The sequence below is a fragment of the Chrysochloris asiatica genome, unplaced genomic scaffold, assembly GCF_000296735.1.
Source record: "Chrysochloris asiatica unplaced genomic scaffold, ChrAsi1.0 scaffold00129, whole genome shotgun sequence".
Taxonomy (NCBI): domain Eukaryota; kingdom Metazoa; phylum Chordata; class Mammalia; order Afrosoricida; family Chrysochloridae; genus Chrysochloris; species Chrysochloris asiatica.
This window is the reverse complement of record NW_006408647.1, coordinates 1,880,703-1,900,764: the sequence shown is the minus strand read 5'-3', so window position 1 is coordinate 1,900,764 and position 20,062 is coordinate 1,880,703. Positions and strand designations below refer to the sequence as shown.

The window sequence follows — 20,062 nt, the reverse complement described above, 5'->3', positions numbered from 1 at the left end:
CCCACTTATCTATTTTGTCTACTTTTGTTTGTGTAGTTTTCAAAATGTATGGTAGTCTGCATATTCCCTGAATTAGTGCCCTCACATTTGTCCTGATTTTATCATTGATGGCCTTTATAATTCTGGGATTCACATTTAGGTCCTTAATCCATGTTGAGTTGGTTTTTGTATGAGGCATGAGGTGAAGGTCTTGTTTCAATCTTTTGCATATTGCTTTCCAGTTCTGCCAGCACCATCTGTTGAAGGGACTATCACCTCCCCATGCTAAATATTTAGGAATTTTATCAAAAATCAGTTGGCTGTATGTAGATGGGTTAATTTCTGGATTCTCGATTCTGCTCATTAATCTATGTGCTTTCATTGGACCAGTACCAAGTTGTTTTGACCACTGTAGCTGTGCAGTAAATTTTGAAGTTGGGGGGTGAGAGATTTCTAACCTTATTCTTCTTCTTAAGGAGTGCTTTGCTTATCCTGGGTCTCTTTCGTTTCCATATCAAATTTGTAATTGTTTTCTCCATCTATTTAAAGAATGTTGTTGGGATCTGGATTGGGCTTGCATTATATGTGTAAATTGCTTTGGGCAGTATTGACATTTTCACAATGTTAAGTCTTCCTATCCAGGAGCATGGTACATTCTTCCATTTTTGTAGGTTTCTTTTGGTTTCCTGTAGTAGTGTTTTGTAGTTTTCTTTGTATAAGTTGTTTGTTTCTCTGGTTACATTTATTCTTAGATATTTCATCCTTTGGGTGGCTATTGTAAATGGTATTGCTTTCCTAATGTCCTTTTCAACACTGTCATTTTTGGTATAGAGGAATCCTACTGATTTTTGTATGTTGATCTTATACCCTGCCACTTTGCTGAATCTTCCAATGAGGTCTAGTAGCTTTTTTACTGAGTCTTTGGGGTTTTGTACGTATAGGATCATATCGTCTACATATATAGAGAGTTTTACTTCCTCTTTGCCAATTTGGATGTCTTTAATTTCCCTGTCTTGCCGTATAGCTCTTGCTAAGACTTCCAGCACAATGTTGAATAGGAGTGGTGACAAAGGGCACCCTTCTCTGGTTCCTGATCACAGAAGGAAGGCTTTCAGTTTTTCTCCATTGAGAGTAATGCAGGCTGTTGGGTTTGTATATATGTTTTAATTATGTTCAGGAATTTACCTTCAATTCTTATTTGGTTGAGTGTTTTTATCAGACATGGATGTTGGATTTTGTCAAATGCATTTTCTGCATCAATCAATATGATCATGTGGTTCTTTTCTATTTTCTTATTTATATTGTGGATAATGTTGATTGTTTTTCTAATGTTGAACCATCCTTGCATCCCTGATATGAATCCCCCTTGATCATGATGTATTATTCATTTGATGTGTTGCTGGATTCTGTTGGCTAGGATTTTGTTGAGAATTTTTGCATCTATGTTCATGAGGGATATTGGTCTATAATTTTCTTTCTTAGGGACGTCCTCCCTTGGTTTTGGTATGCGGGTTATGCTTGCTTCATAAAATGTATTAGGACTTTCTTCAGACTTTTTTATCCTTTTTTCTGTTTGCTCTTCTGTCTTAGTGGTATTGAGAGATTTGTCTTTCAGCTCACTGGTTCTCACTTCCATCTATTCTATTCTACTCCTTTGCTCTTTCAGAGTATTGTGTATTTCTGATATGCTATTATTGATCATTTAGACCTCTTTCTGTAGGTTTTGAATTGTTTCCAATGGTGTATTTATCTTATTTGATTGTTCCTGTAGCACTTTCCTGACCTCTTCCTTATTTTTCTCAACTCCATTGTAAAGTGTTTTCAAACATTTTATAATCATTTTTCTGAATTGCTTCTCAAGCATTTCCAGGGCCTGCCCTCTTTCCAGAATTGAGTCCAGGTCTAACTCTAGGTCATTTGTCTCAGACATTTTATCTTGTTTCTGGACATGTGCTGATATGATCATATGCTTTTGCTTCTTGGACATATTTAATGATTATCTGTGGCCTTAATACTTAATTGAGTATGTGTTTTGGTATTTTTTTATCCTTTCTGATTGCTTCCAGGTAGATGTAATCAGAATGTGGGCTTCCCTTTTCACTCTTCTTATTGATTAACTCAGAGTAACTATCACAGCTGTTGTCTGCCTCCCTGCTATATGGCAGTTGGTATTGGTTCTTGCCTGGGTTTTGGCATTTTATAGAGTGTGATTGTAGCTTGACTATATGGCAGCAGTTTCTGTCTCTTCTTTGGTAATATAAGGAGAGAAAGAATCCCCCAAAAGTATAAGGGGGAACATAACACAGCAAAACATCACCAGCAAAAAAAAAAAACAAGAAGAAAAAACCCACCAAAAAAACAAAACAAAACAACAACAATAAAAAAAAAAAAACAAACAACAAACTAGACTGAATACTGTAGTCTATAATCACAGAAAAGGGAGAGAAGGGAGAGGAGCGATAAAAAAAAAAAAATTGTAGCTCTGGTAGCGCAGTGGTTACAAATTGGGCTGCAAACCACAAGGTCAGCAGTTCGAAACCACCAGTCACTCTGTGGTAGAAAGATGAGGCGTTCTGCTCCAGCAAAGATCCATAGCCTCGAAAATCCTGCACAGGCTCACTGTGAGTCTGAACTGACTTCATGACACACAGCCAGCCACCAATATGAGTGTGAATTTAATGTCCTCTTTTCAGCTTTTTGCCTTCAAAGCTGCCTGATAGATTTCAAGATGCCACTATTGTTATGCTGTACTTCAGGATTTAATTTAATTTTCAGCCTGTTTTGTTTTTAAGCTCTCTTTCCCTCTTTACACCCCTGTCCTGGCCTTTGTGTATTTCAGGGCCAGCTCTTGATCTGAGTGTATCTATGGGCATACATGGCAGAAGAACCCACCAGTGGTAAGGGTGAGGGGTGTCCACTTGCTCAGGCAACCCCCACCCCAGTTACCAGAATGGAGGTGCACAAACAATTGGGGGGGGGGCGGCAATGAACAGATACCAAAAAGAAAAAAAAAAGAAAAGAAAATCAGAACAAAGCAAAACCAACTTATCGTATTGTCCACCTTTGCTCTGGGGTTCTGTGGTGTGTCTGCTCCCTCGCTTGGTCTTGCCATTTGGTCTTTCCCAAGTTGTTGGCTCCAGTCTGCCAAGCCTTGCAGATTCAAAAGTACATGATTTTTTACGTTTGTTACAAGTTCCACTAGCTATAAGCTTTCAATCCTTTTAAATATTCCCATCTCTGTGGTTCCAAGCTTTGGACCTCTACCCTGGGTTTGCTTTGCCTGATATTCTGTGGTATTTCTGACGGAGAACTTCATTGCACCTCCACTCTAGATGCCATCAAGCCCCGTCTCCTCTCCTGTGTTCTTTTGACCTGGTTCTATTATTATTTTTTGTACTTCTTTAATTTGAACCAAGCAAGACTTTTCAAGATCATATTATACTTTGTTCTGCCTGGAATCAACCCTTTCTCTAAGTCCTGGTTCCTTTTAGTGAAGAATAGTATTCAGAAATCAACATCTGAGAACTAGTTGTGCTCAATGCTATTAGATTGCCATTTTTTCTGGTTCCTCTCAGCTCACACAGCTGGGAAATATGTATATCTGTATGTACATTACTATAACTATCTATCTAAATCTGTATTTTAAAAATTATTGAATTCACAATGGGGTCTGTAATTACAGTTCAATACTACAAGATACATTCTAGCTTTCTTCCTTTCCAGATTTATCACCATTTTCCCAACAGTGAGAAGCCTACTTTGCACTATCTTCAATAGATTTTCCTTATATGTTTAAACCAGAATATAGACAGTTTTTTCAGAACCAATAATCCATATGACTGCAAAAAAGATGAGATTTCAAAATTTTAGTTGCATTTTAATAAAATGATATGCATTGTTAACATGTATATATTTGATGGACATAATACAGTGAATTTTGACAAATGCACATATCCCTGTAACTCACACCCTTAGCAAGATATAGAATTTTTCAATCATCCCAGAAAGTTTCTTTCTTCAAACGTAATGTGGCCATTTTTCTGATTTCTTTTTCTTTCTTTTTTACATAGATTAGCTTTCTAGATCAACATTGTAACAAGCAATTTATATTCTGAGTGTTTTTGAAAAAAAAAATCATAATGTCTTGTAGGTTCATGTTGACATATGGTATATTACTTTTGAGATCAGAATATGTAATGCTCCCTTGAGTTGAAAGAAAATGAAGTTTCTTATCATGACCTACAATATCATCCTAATCTGGCTTCTGCTGGTTTTACCTTTTGTCCCAGACTGACTTGTACACTGTACTTCATCTATTCTGGACAACTTTCATTTCCTCAAACACACCAAGTTTCTATTTCACCTCAAGGATTTTACACTCTGTACCCTCTGCTACAGCACATTAAAAAAAAAAAAAAAATCTTTACTTGTGTGGCTTTTCCTCATTATTCAGATCTCATCTACTCTGAGAGATAGTCCTTGACTGCTATACCTAAGTGTCTAATGTTGTCCATCACTTCTGAGTCACTCCCTTAAGTTATTTACTTATTCACATATTTACTATCACCTGATAGAAAATTAGATGTGTAATCTAAATGATCTTTGTTATTTTCTCAGCATCTAGAAAAATTCCTAGTAAATGTGTTAGTGTGTGTGTTGGGGGATGAAGGGTGTATCAATAAATATTGGATGGATGGATGAATTAATCATAATTAACTTAATGGATTACTTAATAATATGCCTTCCTCACTCTTTGAGAATCTTGTTAGGTGCTGTTGAGTTGGTTCAACTCAGTGACTCTATGTACAACAAAAAGAAGCAATCTCCAGTCCTGTGTCATCTTCACAACTTACCATGAGAATCCTGAAGGGAAAATAAACCTCAAACAATTCATTAATGACTATAACTCAACATTTCTTTGCTCTTCCTTTCTTACACTTTGTAGTTGGCTTATTTTTCAAATGAGCATATAGTATAAAACTACATTGTCTTATTTCAGTATGTTTATATGTAAATGGTGATGTGTTAATTGATTTTTAAACTATTTCTTAGAAAGAATATTATTACTTCAAAATGATGGAAACATTGAACATTCACATTTTAGCTTACAGCAAGCATATGCCCAGCTGTTGTTTTGTGCTATCAAGTTGATTCCTATAATGACCCAGTGTGACAGAGTAGAATTTCCCCACAGGCTGCAATCTTTACAGAAGCAGGTTGCCATCTCCTTTATCCTGCAAAGTAGTTGGTGGATCTGAACCATCTGCCTTCTGGGTAGTAGCCTAGCATTTAATCATTATTCTACCCAGGCTCCAGGACAGAATGCTACTGTCTCCTTACAAAAGTGGATTTTGAATCAGACCAAAACATAGACATGAAACTGAGGGTTTTGTCCTTGATGTAATATAAATAAGGAAGAAAGTGTCATTAAGGACAGGAGCTAGGGGCTCTGGAACGTACTCTTCTATTCTCTGACAGAAAGCAGCTGTTGACTTCTCACAAGGACAGTTAGAAACAAACCTTTGCATTTGACTTTGTGTTTATCTACTTGTTCTGTAGCTTTAAGTAGAGAGAGTGATACTTCATAATTGGAATTATTTTTTCTGCAGTTCACAGATATTTAGTTATAGCATTAAAATATCTAAATATTGGAAGAAAATATCCGAAGCAGTCTCAGAAATTCTCATGAATTTCTAAACCAAAAGATCCCAGGAGAGACTGAAAATTACTTGACAGTTTTCTAATGGAAACACATTTTAAGGAATATAATAGCTATAAGCACATATTTTTCCTATCACAGTAGAAACACAGGAGCTGTCAGGAGAGGCAACATAAATTTGTTTATTTTTGTTTGTAAGGAGCATAGCAGCAACTGACCATGAACCAACAGATGCCAGGAAATCCTTCCCTTGTTTTGACGAACCCAACAAAAAGGCGACTTACACTATCTCTATCATCCACCCAAAAGAATATAGCGCACTTTCAAATATGCCAGTGCTGGTGAGTATTTTTGAAATTTTTTGTTTATACAGATGGTCTATTTAGAATGATTTGCTATGAAAGAGAATCAGTTAGATTTTGAAATTAAATGTGCACTAAAAGTTTACTTAGAAACTTGAGATTACATTTTGACTCTCTGTTTTCTTTTTTCCTCTTTAGTCTGAGAGATATTTAACTCTTAACGTCACAGTCCAGTCAAAAGGCCACTTGGGGTTTCTAAACAATAGTGAATACAATGGATATATAACATCTGGACTCAATTTAACTGACAGAATGTCCTAATAATGACCAATTAATGGCAAACTAATAAAATTACAGACTTTAGAATATTCAAAGGTCTGGTCACTATTCTTTATTTGCAGTTGAATAAAAGCCCATTTTTAATATACTCCTATGGTTAAACTAAACAAATTTGTAAACATTGGGTGTAGAAGTCAACGCAGAGAACACCACGCATGTAGATTTTCAGGTGAACAGGAAGTTTTTGCTAATTTTTAATAGCAATAATAATAACAGACAGATGCAGTCAATTCTGTCTGCATAATTATTAAATGACATAGACTCTTTTTCTTCTGTTATTGCTTCTCATACCCATGATGATAGCCTATAATGGATAACATATTTGACTAAAGTGTCATTACCTGAATTTTGATGTTTGTTATACCTTATACATTTGAAATAACAAAAGATCAAGTTCATACTTAGGCATACTTGTCAACTACTTAATACCCAAAGAACATCCTGCTCAAAATTTTATTTCAGTCATTCTGATCCACTATCTGAAAAATCATTGAAACCATGCCTTTTCATTGAAAATATTGTTTTTGAAAACAGGGGGGCAGGTGGGGGGAGAAGGTAGTACAAAACAAAACTTGTGAGCTTAACCATCTTGTTTTCTTTGGTGCCAGGCCCCTAAGAAATTGAGTTTTCATTGGAGAAAGAATCTGATAGGACTTAAAACATGACACGTGAATCCAGAAATCTGGAATAGGATAAAATGTAATTAGAATGTTCTGGCATGGGATAGACAGGGAATGAAGATGGGAAGAGAAAGAAGGCAAGCTTTGCCGACTTCTGCTTAAGACTTTCCCACATGAACTTTTCATTTTGCCGTGTACAATTCTTTACCTTTACTTAGATGCTCTGATCTTTATCCAGATCTAGTCCTAGAAGAAAGATAATCTTCTGGGTCATCAGAAGGGTAAAGCAAATGCTATTTATTGTAAAGTAGCTTATCTTGTTGGAGCCCCAACATTTTTATACAAGCACATGCACATGCATGCATGCCTTGTCAGTGATGCATTAAATCTAGTCAGCCTCCCTCATTTAATCCCTTCATAAAGCTTTCCTTATAGTGTTAGAAAGTGGCTACAGGAGACATGGGCATGTTTAAACAGTGGTAGCAAGAGTTGAACAAGTATTCATAGTTGAAATATTAGTATTGGTGATTGGCATGAGGAATGCAGGACTGGCATGGACAGGAAATCAGATTGGGACAGTAGAATCAAGCAATGGAATCAATGTCTCTCTCCATGGTAATTAAAGCAGCAGTTTTAATGAACACACCATGGTTCTTTTGTGTAGACAACCCTGCTTTACCTGATATAGCTGCTGCCTTCTTACTTACATTCAAATCAGCAATACTTAGTTTCTGCTTTGTGCACCACATTGAGCAGTAGTCTATTCTTCATTAAGGGATCAGAGTATCTTCTCAAATGTAATGGTTCAAATTGTGTATTTACTTTAAATATATAAATAAATTCCTGTATGCTTTATAGGTTCTAAAACAGTACAATTCAATCACTTTTATAACTGGAAAATGCTTCACTTGAAAGTAGAATGACCTTTTTCTTTAGTGTTTTCAATATCACCACAAAGTAATTTTACCTTTAAGCACTAACAAAGGGTTTCTAACTAGAAAGCCAGGTTTGAGGCAAATGTTTTGTTTGTTTGTTTGTTTTTTGTTTTGCTTTGTATATAATTGATCTTTTTCATCATTAAAAAGTTATCTTTTGTTTTCCATAGAAAAAAGAGTCATTAGATGATAAGTGGAATCAAACCACTTTCCAGAAGTCTGTCCCCATGAGTACTTACCTAGTGTGCTTTGCTGTACATCAATTTGTGGGCATCGAGGTATTATCAAACAGAAAAATACCTGTAAGTCATATTTCATTTTTAAAGTTTATCACCTATGCATTTTGCCTTTGAATTGTGGTATCTGGGGAGAATACTAAAAGTGCCATGGACTGCCACAAGAACCAATAGATCTGTTTTGGAAGAAGTGCAGCCAGAGTGCTCCTTGAAGGCCAAGATGGCTAAGCTTCGTCTCTCATACTTTGGACATATTGTCAGGAGGGAACAGTCGCTAGAGAAGGATATCATGCTGGGTAAGATGGAGGATCAGAGAAAGAGAGGAAGACCCCCAACGAGATGGATCAGCCAGGTGGCATCATTGATGGCATCAGGTGTGGTAGCGGTAGTGAGGTTGGCCCAGGATCAGACATTGTTTCGTTCTGCTGTGCATGGGGTTGCTATGAGTCGGTTCTGACTCGATGGCACCTGACAACAACAACAACCTATGCATTTAGGTTTGATTAAAAATAGTCTTCCTTCACAAAACAGGCCAGAAAACACTATTAGTTACTGGTGTGTATGAACTTGATGATACACTTAACAGTCCAGAAAAACATGAATGAATAGAGCACAGGTAAAAAATGAGCAAGCACAATAGAAGTAGAAATGCACAGTCTTTAATTAGATTAAGGGGGAAATTATTATAAATCAAAAGCTAGCTTCTAAGCATACCAGCATAAAGTTATCAAAATAATAATAGTTGTTGGTAAGTGCCATGTAGTGAGTTCCAACTCTTAGTGACCCTGTATAGAATGTTTCAGGAATAGCTGGTGGGTATGAACCACCGACTTTGTGGTTAGCAGTCCAGTACTTATCCTACCACACCACACCAGAACATATCCAATTTGGTAAAATGATTGGGTGTGTGAGTGTTTTTTGGATGTGATCCTCAATCAAGAAGGAGAAGGAAGTCAGTGATAGATGAATGCTTTTGGAGTATGTAAGCACTGAAAAGTTTAAGATGCTAACTCTTATATCTAATTCACAATGGGACAATAAAGCATTTTTCAAAGTGTTATTGATGTTAAGTACTGTCGAGTTGATTCCAACTCATAGTGACTTTGTATAGGGTTTCCGAGAAGCAGCTGGTGGATTTGAAATGCCTATCTTGTGGTTTGAAGTCTAGTACTCATCCTACAGTGCTACACCAAGAAAGTATAATTAAGCTTATTTTTACTAAGGTGACTACTTCAATAATTTTCTTTTGAAAAAACAAATCATTTTACGTAACTATTTTTCTCATTTTGGGGCACAATTTTGCTTAGGCTCCAAGCACTTGCTTAGTTAAAAAATTAATCCACCTCTGTTTCACCTCTGTGCCACATGTGAAGTATGAAATTATTATGTTGCAAAGATGGTATGTTGTTGTTAGGTGCCATTGGTATACGATTATATGAGGTTTTAATATATAATATATTATGTGAGGCTTTAATATATGTATAATATATTATGTGAGGCTTTAATATATGTATAATATATTATGTGGAATTTTAATGTATATAATCTTTTCAGCATAATCATTTTATCAGGAAGAAATTATCCCTATTTTACAAATAAAGGAATTGAAGATTGATGAGTTTAAATAATTTGCGCATTGTCATCCAGCTGGCAAGAGGTGGAGATGCAAATTCCAAATTCTTTCCAAATACTGTACTCTGCTCAGCCTTTTGAAATATGATATTGTGAAAAATAACTCTACCTCTTCACCAGTAACTGAAGAAAGAATGAGCTCGTCTATTTCCTGTCAAATTGGCTTCCAGGAAAATGTACCTTAATTTTGATGTAGTGGGGGGGTTGATGTGGAGTCCTGGTGTGATGCTATAGGAAAAGCACTGGATTCCTAACCACAAGGTTGGTGGTTCAAACCTACCAGCCACAACCCAGAGACCCTATAGATGATGTTTAACAACAACAACAACAGGGTTGATCTTGAGATGTCCTAAACCAAGATTTATAACATGCTACCTATGCTGTCATTGTTAGGTGCCATTGAGTCAGCACTGACCTATAATGACCTTATGCACAACAGAATGAAATCCTACCTGGTCCTGCGCCAGCCTCACAATCATTGCTACGCTTCAGCCCATTGCTGTTGCCACTGTGCCAATTCATCTTGTTGGCAGTCTTTCTCTTTTTTGCTGACCCTCCTCTTTACCAAGCACAATGTCATTCTCCAGGGATTGGCCCCTTCTAATATGTCTGAGTACAAAACCTCCCATTGGGATACATCATCATTCATTTTCTAATCAGACCCTACTTTATAAATTTATTAAATTATAAATTTATTTTATACTTCTGATAATTATTTTATAGCATATTATAAAATTATAAATATATACCACGGGATCCATAAAGGCCGGCAGCTTCAACTCACCAGCTGCTCCTCGGAAACCCTATTTCAGGGTAAAGAGTTGCTATGAGTCCGATCCGGCTCGTCGGCACTTAGCAACAACTAGACCTATTTTTAATTAGTTTCTAGTAGTATTTAAGGAGCTCTGGTAGCGTAGTTGTTACGAATCGGGCTGCAAACCTCAAGGTTACCAGTTCAAAACTACCTGCTGTTCCGCGGGAGAAAGATGAGGCGTTCTGCTCCCGTAAAGATTTACAGCCTCGAAAACCCTGAACAGGGTGACTATGAGTCGGAACAGACTGCACTGCACATAACTACCACTACCAGTATTAAAAGTTAATACAGGCATACCTTGTTTTATTGCACCTTGCAGATACGGCATTTTTTTTTTTTTTTTACAAATTGAAGTTTTGTGGCAATGTTGTGTTGAGCAAGTATGTTTGCACCAATTTCCCAACAGCATGTGTTCACTTCATGTCTCTGTGTCATGTGTTGGTAATTCTCACATTTCAAACTTTCTCATAATGCTATTGCACACTTAGTAGATGATGGTATAAACATAACATATTCATTAAGAAACTAAAAAAATTCATGTGACTCACTTTATTGTGAAATTTGCATTATTGAGGTAATCTGGAACCAAACCTGGAATATCTCCAAGGTATGTCCACACACACAGATTACAGAAAGCATGGAGGAAAAAAATGCAGTGGGGGAAAAAAAATTAAGAAAATACCCATTTTACCATATGTCAAATGATTTTAACTTATTCGAATTTTGATGCTGAGATGCTTTTTACCTACTGCCTCAGTGATTTTGCCAGAATGTTTGACTGGTAGTCTAGGTCTTGAGAAATAGTCAATTCTAAGTTGACTTTGAATGTCTTTAGGGCATTTAGCCTCTGTCTTTTGGAAAGAAGGGTGTATGAATAGAAGCAATAAGAGATAGTAAATAAGAGCAATTGAAAGACTATTTTAACATATTCATTAAATGAGGCTTAATTTATAACCATGTTAATTGTAATCTCAGTAAAAGAGATTATGTTGTGTCTTCTTCCAGAAAGTATTAGAAGGTGATTCCTGGATAATTATACCTAAAATTATAGCTGTGAATGCATCTCTCCTATTTGCCTATGTCTTCATACTTGCTTCTATCTTAGTTCATTGTTTGTGTGGATTGAAAAGATGGGTAAAGAACAAAAAATATATATACCATATATTTTTGAAAAGTATTTCCCAGCATAGAATAATCTTAGTGGTAAATACTAACAGTGCTTAGCACTCAGGGATATACTTTCAAACTTTTTGTTTTTAATTAACTTAGATTTACAAAAGTGTCTTGTTGTGGCACTGTGGGTTAATGCGCTGGACTGCAAAGTTGGTTTGAACTGCATGGCTGGGAGTTCAAGCTCACCAGGTGCTCCTTGGAAACCTTATACAGGGTAGCTATGGTCAGACTGATTTAACAGCACTTAACAACAACAACAACAACAGAAGTGTTGCCAAGACACATGAGAATGCTCATCTAGCCTTCATCCAGCATCCCCTAATGTCTGCATCTTGTCTTACCATTTTCAGGCATTTATCAAAACTAAGAAACAAATATCAGTACAATACTAAATAAACCAAACTCAAGCTTTTATCCACACTGCACAGTTTTTCCACTAATGTGCTTTAATCTGTCCAAAATCCAATCCACTGTGCTACATTGTATTAAACATGGTATCCCCTCTATCTCTGTGTCATTTTCTGTTTTTCCATGATCTTGATTTGATGCGTTTAAAGAGTACTGGTCGGATATTTTGCAGAATGTCCCTTGTAAGAAAGGCATGGAAATCTATGGATCAGAGTTCTACTCTGTCACACATGGGGTCTCCATGAGTTGGAATCTACTTGGTGGCTACTGGTTTTATCGTATATGTGCATTAGTAGAATGAAAGCAATATAAAACACTCTGAGTGTTGTGTCTCAGGGGCCTATTGGTTCAGCGATTAAAGCACTTGACTGCTGATCAAAATGTGAGTAGTTAGAATACACCAGCTGCTCCTTGGGAGAAAGATGTGGCAGTCAGCTTCCATTAAAATGTACAGCTTTGGAAATCTTTTGGAGCACTTCTACTCTGTCCTATATGTTGTTGTTGTTAAGTGCCATCGAGTCAATTCTGACCCATAGTGACACTGTATAAGGTTTCCAAGGAGCAGCTGGTGAGCTTGAACCACCAACATAGCAGTTCAAATGACTTTGAAGTCTGATGTATTAGCCCACAGCGCCACACCAGGACTCCCTGTCCTATATAGTCACTATGAATCGGAATCAATTGAACAGCACTGAGCTTAAGGTTCCTGGAGCACTTCAATGGCTATGTTTAGAGCTGATCAGATAAGACTGAGCTGGTGTCACTTTTACTGGATGATCAACAATGGAAAGGCAAGATGCTGTTGAGATGTGGTAGTCCTGACTCATAGCAACCCTGTATAGGGTTTCTGAGGAACAGCTGGTGGATCTGAACCAACGACTTTGTGGTTAGCACCACATCACGAATCCATGCTATCATCTATAAAATATAAACTATAGAAATTAAACATATTGCAAATAAACCTATTTAGACTCATGGTGATTCCACGTGCTACACAGTAGAACTGCTCCATAGGATTTTCTTGATTGAACTCTTTAGATAGCCAATCCTTCGTTCCATTGTGCTGATGCGTAGTTTTCAACCATCAGCCTTTTAGTTAGTAGTCATTTGCACAACTGAGAGCCTCCTAGAAACCATTGGAGAGGTGTTTTTATTATGCTGGGACAAGAGGGGAGCAACAGGCCTAAATTGAGACATTTCTGGAGACTTAGACACATGGATTCATGATCATCTTTGCTGTTGCTGTGTGCTGTCAAGTCAATTCTGACTCAAAGAGATCTTGTATAGGGTTTCTGAGGCTGTAAATCTTTATGGGAGCATAAAGCCTTATCCGACTCCACGGCACTTAACAACAACAACAACAACAACAAAGCCTTATCATTTCCCTATGGAGTTACTGGTGGATTTGAACTGGTGACCTTGTAGTTAGCAGCCCAACACATAACCCACTAGGTTGCCAGGGCTCCGTACGATCACCCTCATCAATAGAAAATTTTCAACAGACAACAAAGACAAGAGAGTGGATCCATGCCACAGCTGATTTACAGTATTCCTTGATGGGTAATGGCAATCCTCTAGGCACCGACTCAGCTTCTGATGCAGGTAATAGCAGCGATGGTAGCAGGCAGTCTTTGATTTTTACACTTTTCTGCATGTGTGTAGTCTTTCCAGGTTCATTCCCTTAACTCAGACTCCCAATGAGCTCATGGCCCTCTTCTTGGCTCAGGTGACTTTCGTTCCTTTGTTTTTTGAGGTAGGGTCACCAGAACCTCTTCCCTTTCTCTTTCCAATGTGTTAATACTGATTAACTCTGTGGTTAGTTTCTTTAAGAATCCCATGTCCTTCCATTTTAAATGGAAAAGTCCTTACTAAAAGCTTTTCCAACCAGGATCTTACCAATCAAAAGGTGCTGACTTTCAAATATATTGTGAGCACATCAAGAGCCTGGTTTGGAAATCAAAATTTTAACATTGACTTTTCCCTCTGTTTCCTCTAATGTTTTTAATGGCAAGGTAAATACCACAATATGATTATCAGTTACAGATAAGGAAGTGTAGACAAAGAAATCACAAACGTTAATAAGTCAATATATATTTCTAATGATACTAATATCCATGCTGGAATGCATTAAATTATTGTGTGCCAAGCACTGTTTACACATTAACTTATTTAATCCTTACAATAACTCGATGAGCTATTATTGTAAGGTTTAAATAAGTTAAGGTGCAAGCCTGTTATCTCTACTCTATGACTAGGAAAAGTCTGGTTTCAGTCTTTGGAGCAAAGAAAAGAGGAAGTACAATATAGTAAAAATAAAAGCAAAACAAAATTTTAATTGAATTTAAGTATCAGTTCTGTCTATAACTGTTGTGATACTTTTCTTAAAGTGCCAATGAGGTGAGTCCAACTCTTAGAGAATCTGTGTAGGGGTTCCAAAGATTGGCTGGAGACTGAACTGTTGACCTTTCATTTCAAACTGACCTTACAGTCCAGTGCTTATCCTACAGTGCAACATCAGGACTCTAGTTGTGATATTGTTGTTATTAAGTGTCGTTGAGTTGGTTCCTACTCATAGCAACCTTGTATAGGGTTTCTGAAAATCAGCTGGTGACTTTGAACCACTGACTTGGTTGTTGAAACCAACCTTGTGGTCCAGTACTTATCCTACAGTGTCACACCAGGACTCCAGCTGTGATAATAAGCCTCATTTATGTCATGTTTACAGTGAGAAAATTTATATTTCAATCTCCTTCAGACTCTTAAGTTCTAAATTTACCAACTACCATAGAGCTGGCTCCGATTTATGTATCTTCTCTTCAGAGGGTGTTCAATGACACCCTCTATTTCCAAAATAGATCAGCAGGCCTAAGATCCTCTGGGTAGACTTGAACTTCCAACTTTTCAGTTAAAAGCAGAGTGTATTGCACTTTTGCACCACCCAGGTACTCCAATATTCTACATAAGTATAGTTAAGTACTATTGAGTCATTTCTGACTCATAGCGACCCTGTATAGGGTTTCCAGAGTGGCTGGTGAGTGTGAACTGCTGACCTTGCAGTTCAAACTGAACACTTGAACAATTTAAAGAGATCTTGTGCACCTGATTTGCCTACTGAACTATGCCGTTTGACTTACTGACTTCGTAATTGTTGATTGTGGTCCAAAGCAAAATTAAGGCTTTGACAACTTCAATCTTTTCTCCATTTATCATGATGTTATTTATTGGTCTAGTGGCAAGAATTTTTTGTTTCTTTACATTGAAGTGCAACCCATACTGAACACATACTGTGGTCTTTGATCTTTATCAGTAAGTATTTTAAGCCCTCTTCATGTTCTGCAAACAAGGGTGTATCATCTGCATATCGCAGGTTGTTAATTCCTCCAATCCACATTTTACGTATAATCCAGGTCTCAAATTATTTTCTCAGCACACAGATTGAATAAGGATGGTAAAAGAATACAACCGTGGTGCACACCTTTCCTAATTTTAAACCATTCAGTGTTACCTTGTTCTGTTTGAGCAACTGCCTCAAACAGAGGCAAGTTCCTAATGAGCACAAGTAAGTGTTCCAGAATACTCATACTTCATAATGTTGTCTGTAGTTTATCATGATCCACATAGTTGTAAGCCTTTGTATAATCAATAAAGAACAGGTAACATCTTTCTGCTTTCAATCAAGGTCCATGTTACACAGTAATGATATCCCTCGCTCTATGTCCTCGGCTGAACCTAGCTTGAACCTCTGTCAATTCCCTGTCAATGTACTGTTATAGTCATTTTTAAATTATCTTTAGAAAAAAAAATTATTTCCATGTGATATTGATGATATTGTCCAATGATTTCCACATTACATTTCTCACCAGTCTCTGGAATGGGTGCTAATATGGAACTCTTCCAATCAGGTGGCCACGTAGCATTCTTCCAAATTTCGTAGAATAGATGAATGATTGCCTCCATTGCTGCATCAGTTTATTGAAAGGTTTCAGTTTGTAGTCCATCAATATCTGAGTCTTGTTCTTTGTCAGTGCCATCAGTATACCTTGGACTTTTTCTTCAATATCATTGGCTGTTGATCACATACTATCTCTTGAAATAAACATCAACTACTTATTTTTGGTACAGTAACTCTGTGTATGCCTTTCAATTATGTTTTGATGCTTTCTGTATCATTTAATATTTTGCCCATAAAATCTTTCGATATTGGAAGTTGAAGCCTGATTTTTTTTCTTCAGTTCTTTCAACTTAAAAAATGCTAAGTGTGTTCTCCCCTTTTGTTTTTATAACTCCAGATCATTGCACATTTCATTATAATGTTTCACTATATATTATATATTGTCTTTTTGGGCTACCTTCTGAAATGTTCTGTTTAGCTCTTTTACCTCCTCATTTCTCCCATTTGTTTTAGCATCTCTATGCGGGAGAGCACATTTGTGAGTCTCTTCTGACATCCATTTTTGCTTTTTCATTCTTTCTTGTCTTCTTAATGACCTTTTGCTTTCATTCTGTATGATGTTTTTGATGCCATCTCACAACTCTTCTGGCTTTCAGTCATTAGTGTTTAATGTGTCAAACCTGTACAGGAGATGATCTCTAGCTTCAGATGGGATACATTCAAGGTCATGTTTTCTCTGTGATGGACTTGTTTTAATTTTCTTCAGCTTCAGCCTGAAATTGCATGCTCTGATCCACACTTTATTTATTCATTTTTTCTTTTACTGATTAAGTGAAACTTTTCTAGCTTCTCTTTCCACAGATGTAGTCAGTTTCATTTCTGTGTATTCCATCTGGTGAAATCCATGTGTATAATCATTTTTTATGTTGTTTTAAAAAAAAGTATTTGCAATGAAGTAGTCAGTGATCTTGCAAATTCCACCATGAGATCTTCAGAATTATTTTTTTCAGCAAGGCCATATTTTCCAACGATTGATCCTCCTTTTTTGTTTCCAACTTTTGCATTTCAGTCACCAGTAATAATCAATACATCTTGACTGCATGTTTGATCAATTTCAAACTGAAAACATTGGTAGAATTCATCAAGTTCATTATTACTGGCTTGAGTGATTGATGCATAAATTTGAATTATACTGGTATTAACTGGTCTTCCTTGTAGATGTATGGGTATTATTTCATCACAGACAGCATTATACTTCAAGATAGATGTTGAAATGATCTTTTTTTATGATGAATGTGGTGTCATTCCACTTCAATTTTCCAAGCATAGTAAACCATGTTATTGTCATATTTAAAATAGCCAATAACAATCCATTTCAGCTCACTAATGCCTAGGATATCTATCTTTATGTGTTCCATTTCATTTTTTAGCATAGTTTAGGATGTTAGCATAGTTAATTGTAATTTTAAATATTTGAAACTCTAGCATAAGAATAAAATGAACCATCTCTGAAACAGGAGGGGGGATCTCACTACCAGAAGAGAAAACTCAGAAGAGGAACATGTCCTTTTTACCCTGTGATGCCTGTGCATTGAAACTCCTGTACCCAGGGACAGAAAGATGTGATATTGGAGTCATGCCAAAGTAGTAGTGGCAGCAGAATCAAGAAAAAGGGTACAAGACAGAGTGTAGCAAGTAAAATTGCATGACTTTAGTCAGGAAGCTTTTTGTGGATTGGCTTGCTTCCAGGTACTTAAGTAGAGGAGCTAGGTTTGTCACTCATGGAGCTACAGCCCAGTGTTTTCATGTTGAGGCTTATGATGACTGGTACATCCTATGAGCATTTATTAGTAGCTGATCAGGACAACTGTACTCTGAACATTTTCTAATCCTCTATAATAACCTGTTAACTTCCCTAATTTACCCTATACCCGTGAGTATTGTCTCTCAGTTCTGTATAGACATTGCAACAGATTATCAAACCCAACTGAGTAGTGGAGAGTATTGTGGGAGGAATGGATGGTTGGCACTTCACTTTTTTGTGGTGGTATTGACTGATTTTCCTTGTAGGCATATGGGCATTATTTTATCACAGACAGCATTGCACTTCAAAATAGATTTTGAAATGATCATTCTGACAATGAATGTGATGCGTTCCTCTTGAATTTGTCATTCCTGGAATAGTAAGTCATATGACTGTACAATTCAAAATGACCAATACCAGTCAATTGCAGCTCACTAATTCCTAGGATGTCAATCTTTATGTGTTCCATTTCATTTTTGATGACTTCTAATTTTCCTAGATTTCTACATCCCAATTATTAATGGATGTTTTCAGCTTTTCTTCTCATTTTAAGATGTGCCCCATCAGCAAAGGAAGGCCCTGAAATCTTTGCTCCATTCATATTATTCAAGTCAACTCTACTTTCAGGAGGCAGCTCTTCACCAGTCATATTTTTAGTGCCTTCTAACTTGAGGCCCTCATCTACTGACGCAATATCAGTGTACTGCTGCTATACACAAAGTGTTCAGTGACTAACCATTTAGAAGTGGTCTGCTTCTCCTTCTACCTTCTTGTTCTTGTTATATGTGGTGGAGTTGGTTCTGACTCATAGCAACCCTGAACAGGGTTTCCAAGGCTGTAAATCTTTACGGGAGCAAAAAGCCTCATCTTTCTCCCGTGAAACATCTGGTAGTTTTGAACTGCTGACCTTGCAGTTCGCAGCCTGATTCATAACCACTATGCTACCAGAGCTCCTTTCTCCTTTTACCTAGTTTGTCTTAATCTGACCATCTGAAGTTCTACTGAAACCTGTCCATCATGGGTGGCCCTGCTAGCATTTAAAATACTGATGGTACACTTACAGCATCATGGCAACACACAAACTACCACAGTACGACAAACTGACAGATGATTGGTGGGTAATTGGGAAGCACTAAATAAAATAGCACAAGTGGGAAACATGTATGCAAACATTATTAAGATAAGAAAAGTCACATGAGTTCATTTAGTCAAAGACAAATTACACAGAAACATAGATAATTCATTGGATGGATGGATTCAAGAACAAAGAAGAATTAATTGATAGATGAATTGATTAGATAGGATAATAAGCAGACAGATCTTAAGAAGACACTTATCTACCCTCTCAATAGAAAAGAATACCAGTTTTAAATGTGGAGGACATTGAATCAGCTATTATGTTTTATGTTATTTCTAGCTATTAGTATAACTCAGTGAGGGATGCAATATTATTGCCCTTTTACACATGATTTTCAAAGATGCAAAGTGACTTTTTCAAAGACCATGTACTTAGTCTGAGGTGGATTTGAAATTAAAATTATGTTTATCTGACTCCAGAGTCCACTATCTTTCTACTATTCACTTATCATAGTTTTTGTTTTATAAAATGAAAAATTCTTTTCACTGAAGTTTTTTTTGTGTGTGTGTGTGTTGTTGTTTTTTTAATAGCTCACAATTTATGTTCAGCCAGAGCAAAAGGAAACAGCTTTATATGCTTCAAACATAACTAAAAGCGTGTTTGATTATTTTGAAGATTACTTTGGTATGGAGTATGCACTTCCTAAATTAGGTGAGAATCATATTTTGTTTTCTTATTCTTAATATTGTCTTTGTTTTCATATAAGTTAACTCACATTACTCCATTAAAACATTATTTAGTATCTATCCTAAAGATGTGACTAGATCAAGCAAATTATTTCTAGATTCCTCTGAAAACAATGTCTGTATCCTGTTCTAATCAGATAAATGAGTAGTCCTCTATTTCTAAATAAAAATTAAAGCATAAGCACAAAACTGCAGCCCTTCAGAAGAGCAACCATGATCAGTTGATTCATAATCAAGTTTGCTAATAGCTTATGTTGTACCCCTAATATCAGTGGTTTAGAAGACAATAGGAATAAAGTATGCTATATGATTCCAAGCTTTGCATTATTGACCAACACTACATCTAAATTGAAGAGCAGAGATGTCAGCTTGAGGACTAGGGTGCGCCTGACCCAGGCCATTGTGTTTTCAATAGCCTCATATGGATGCGAAAGCTGGACAGTGA

General features: G+C 36.6%; 1 protein-coding gene across 1 annotated transcript in view; it reads left to right on the top strand.

Annotated features, from left to right (window-relative positions):
• The window catches only part of ENPEP (glutamyl aminopeptidase (aminopeptidase A)), a 148,434-nt gene that overhangs the window by 33,506 nt on the left and 94,866 nt on the right, over positions 1-20,062 (top strand). The window contains exons 2-4 of the mRNA XM_006869336.1: positions 5,838-5,979; positions 8,005-8,136; positions 19,462-19,582. Of these exons, the coding sequence (XP_006869398.1) occupies positions 5,838-5,979; positions 8,005-8,136; positions 19,462-19,582 (395 nt within the window). The remainder of the gene's footprint in view (positions 1-5,837; positions 5,980-8,004; positions 8,137-19,461; positions 19,583-20,062) is intronic.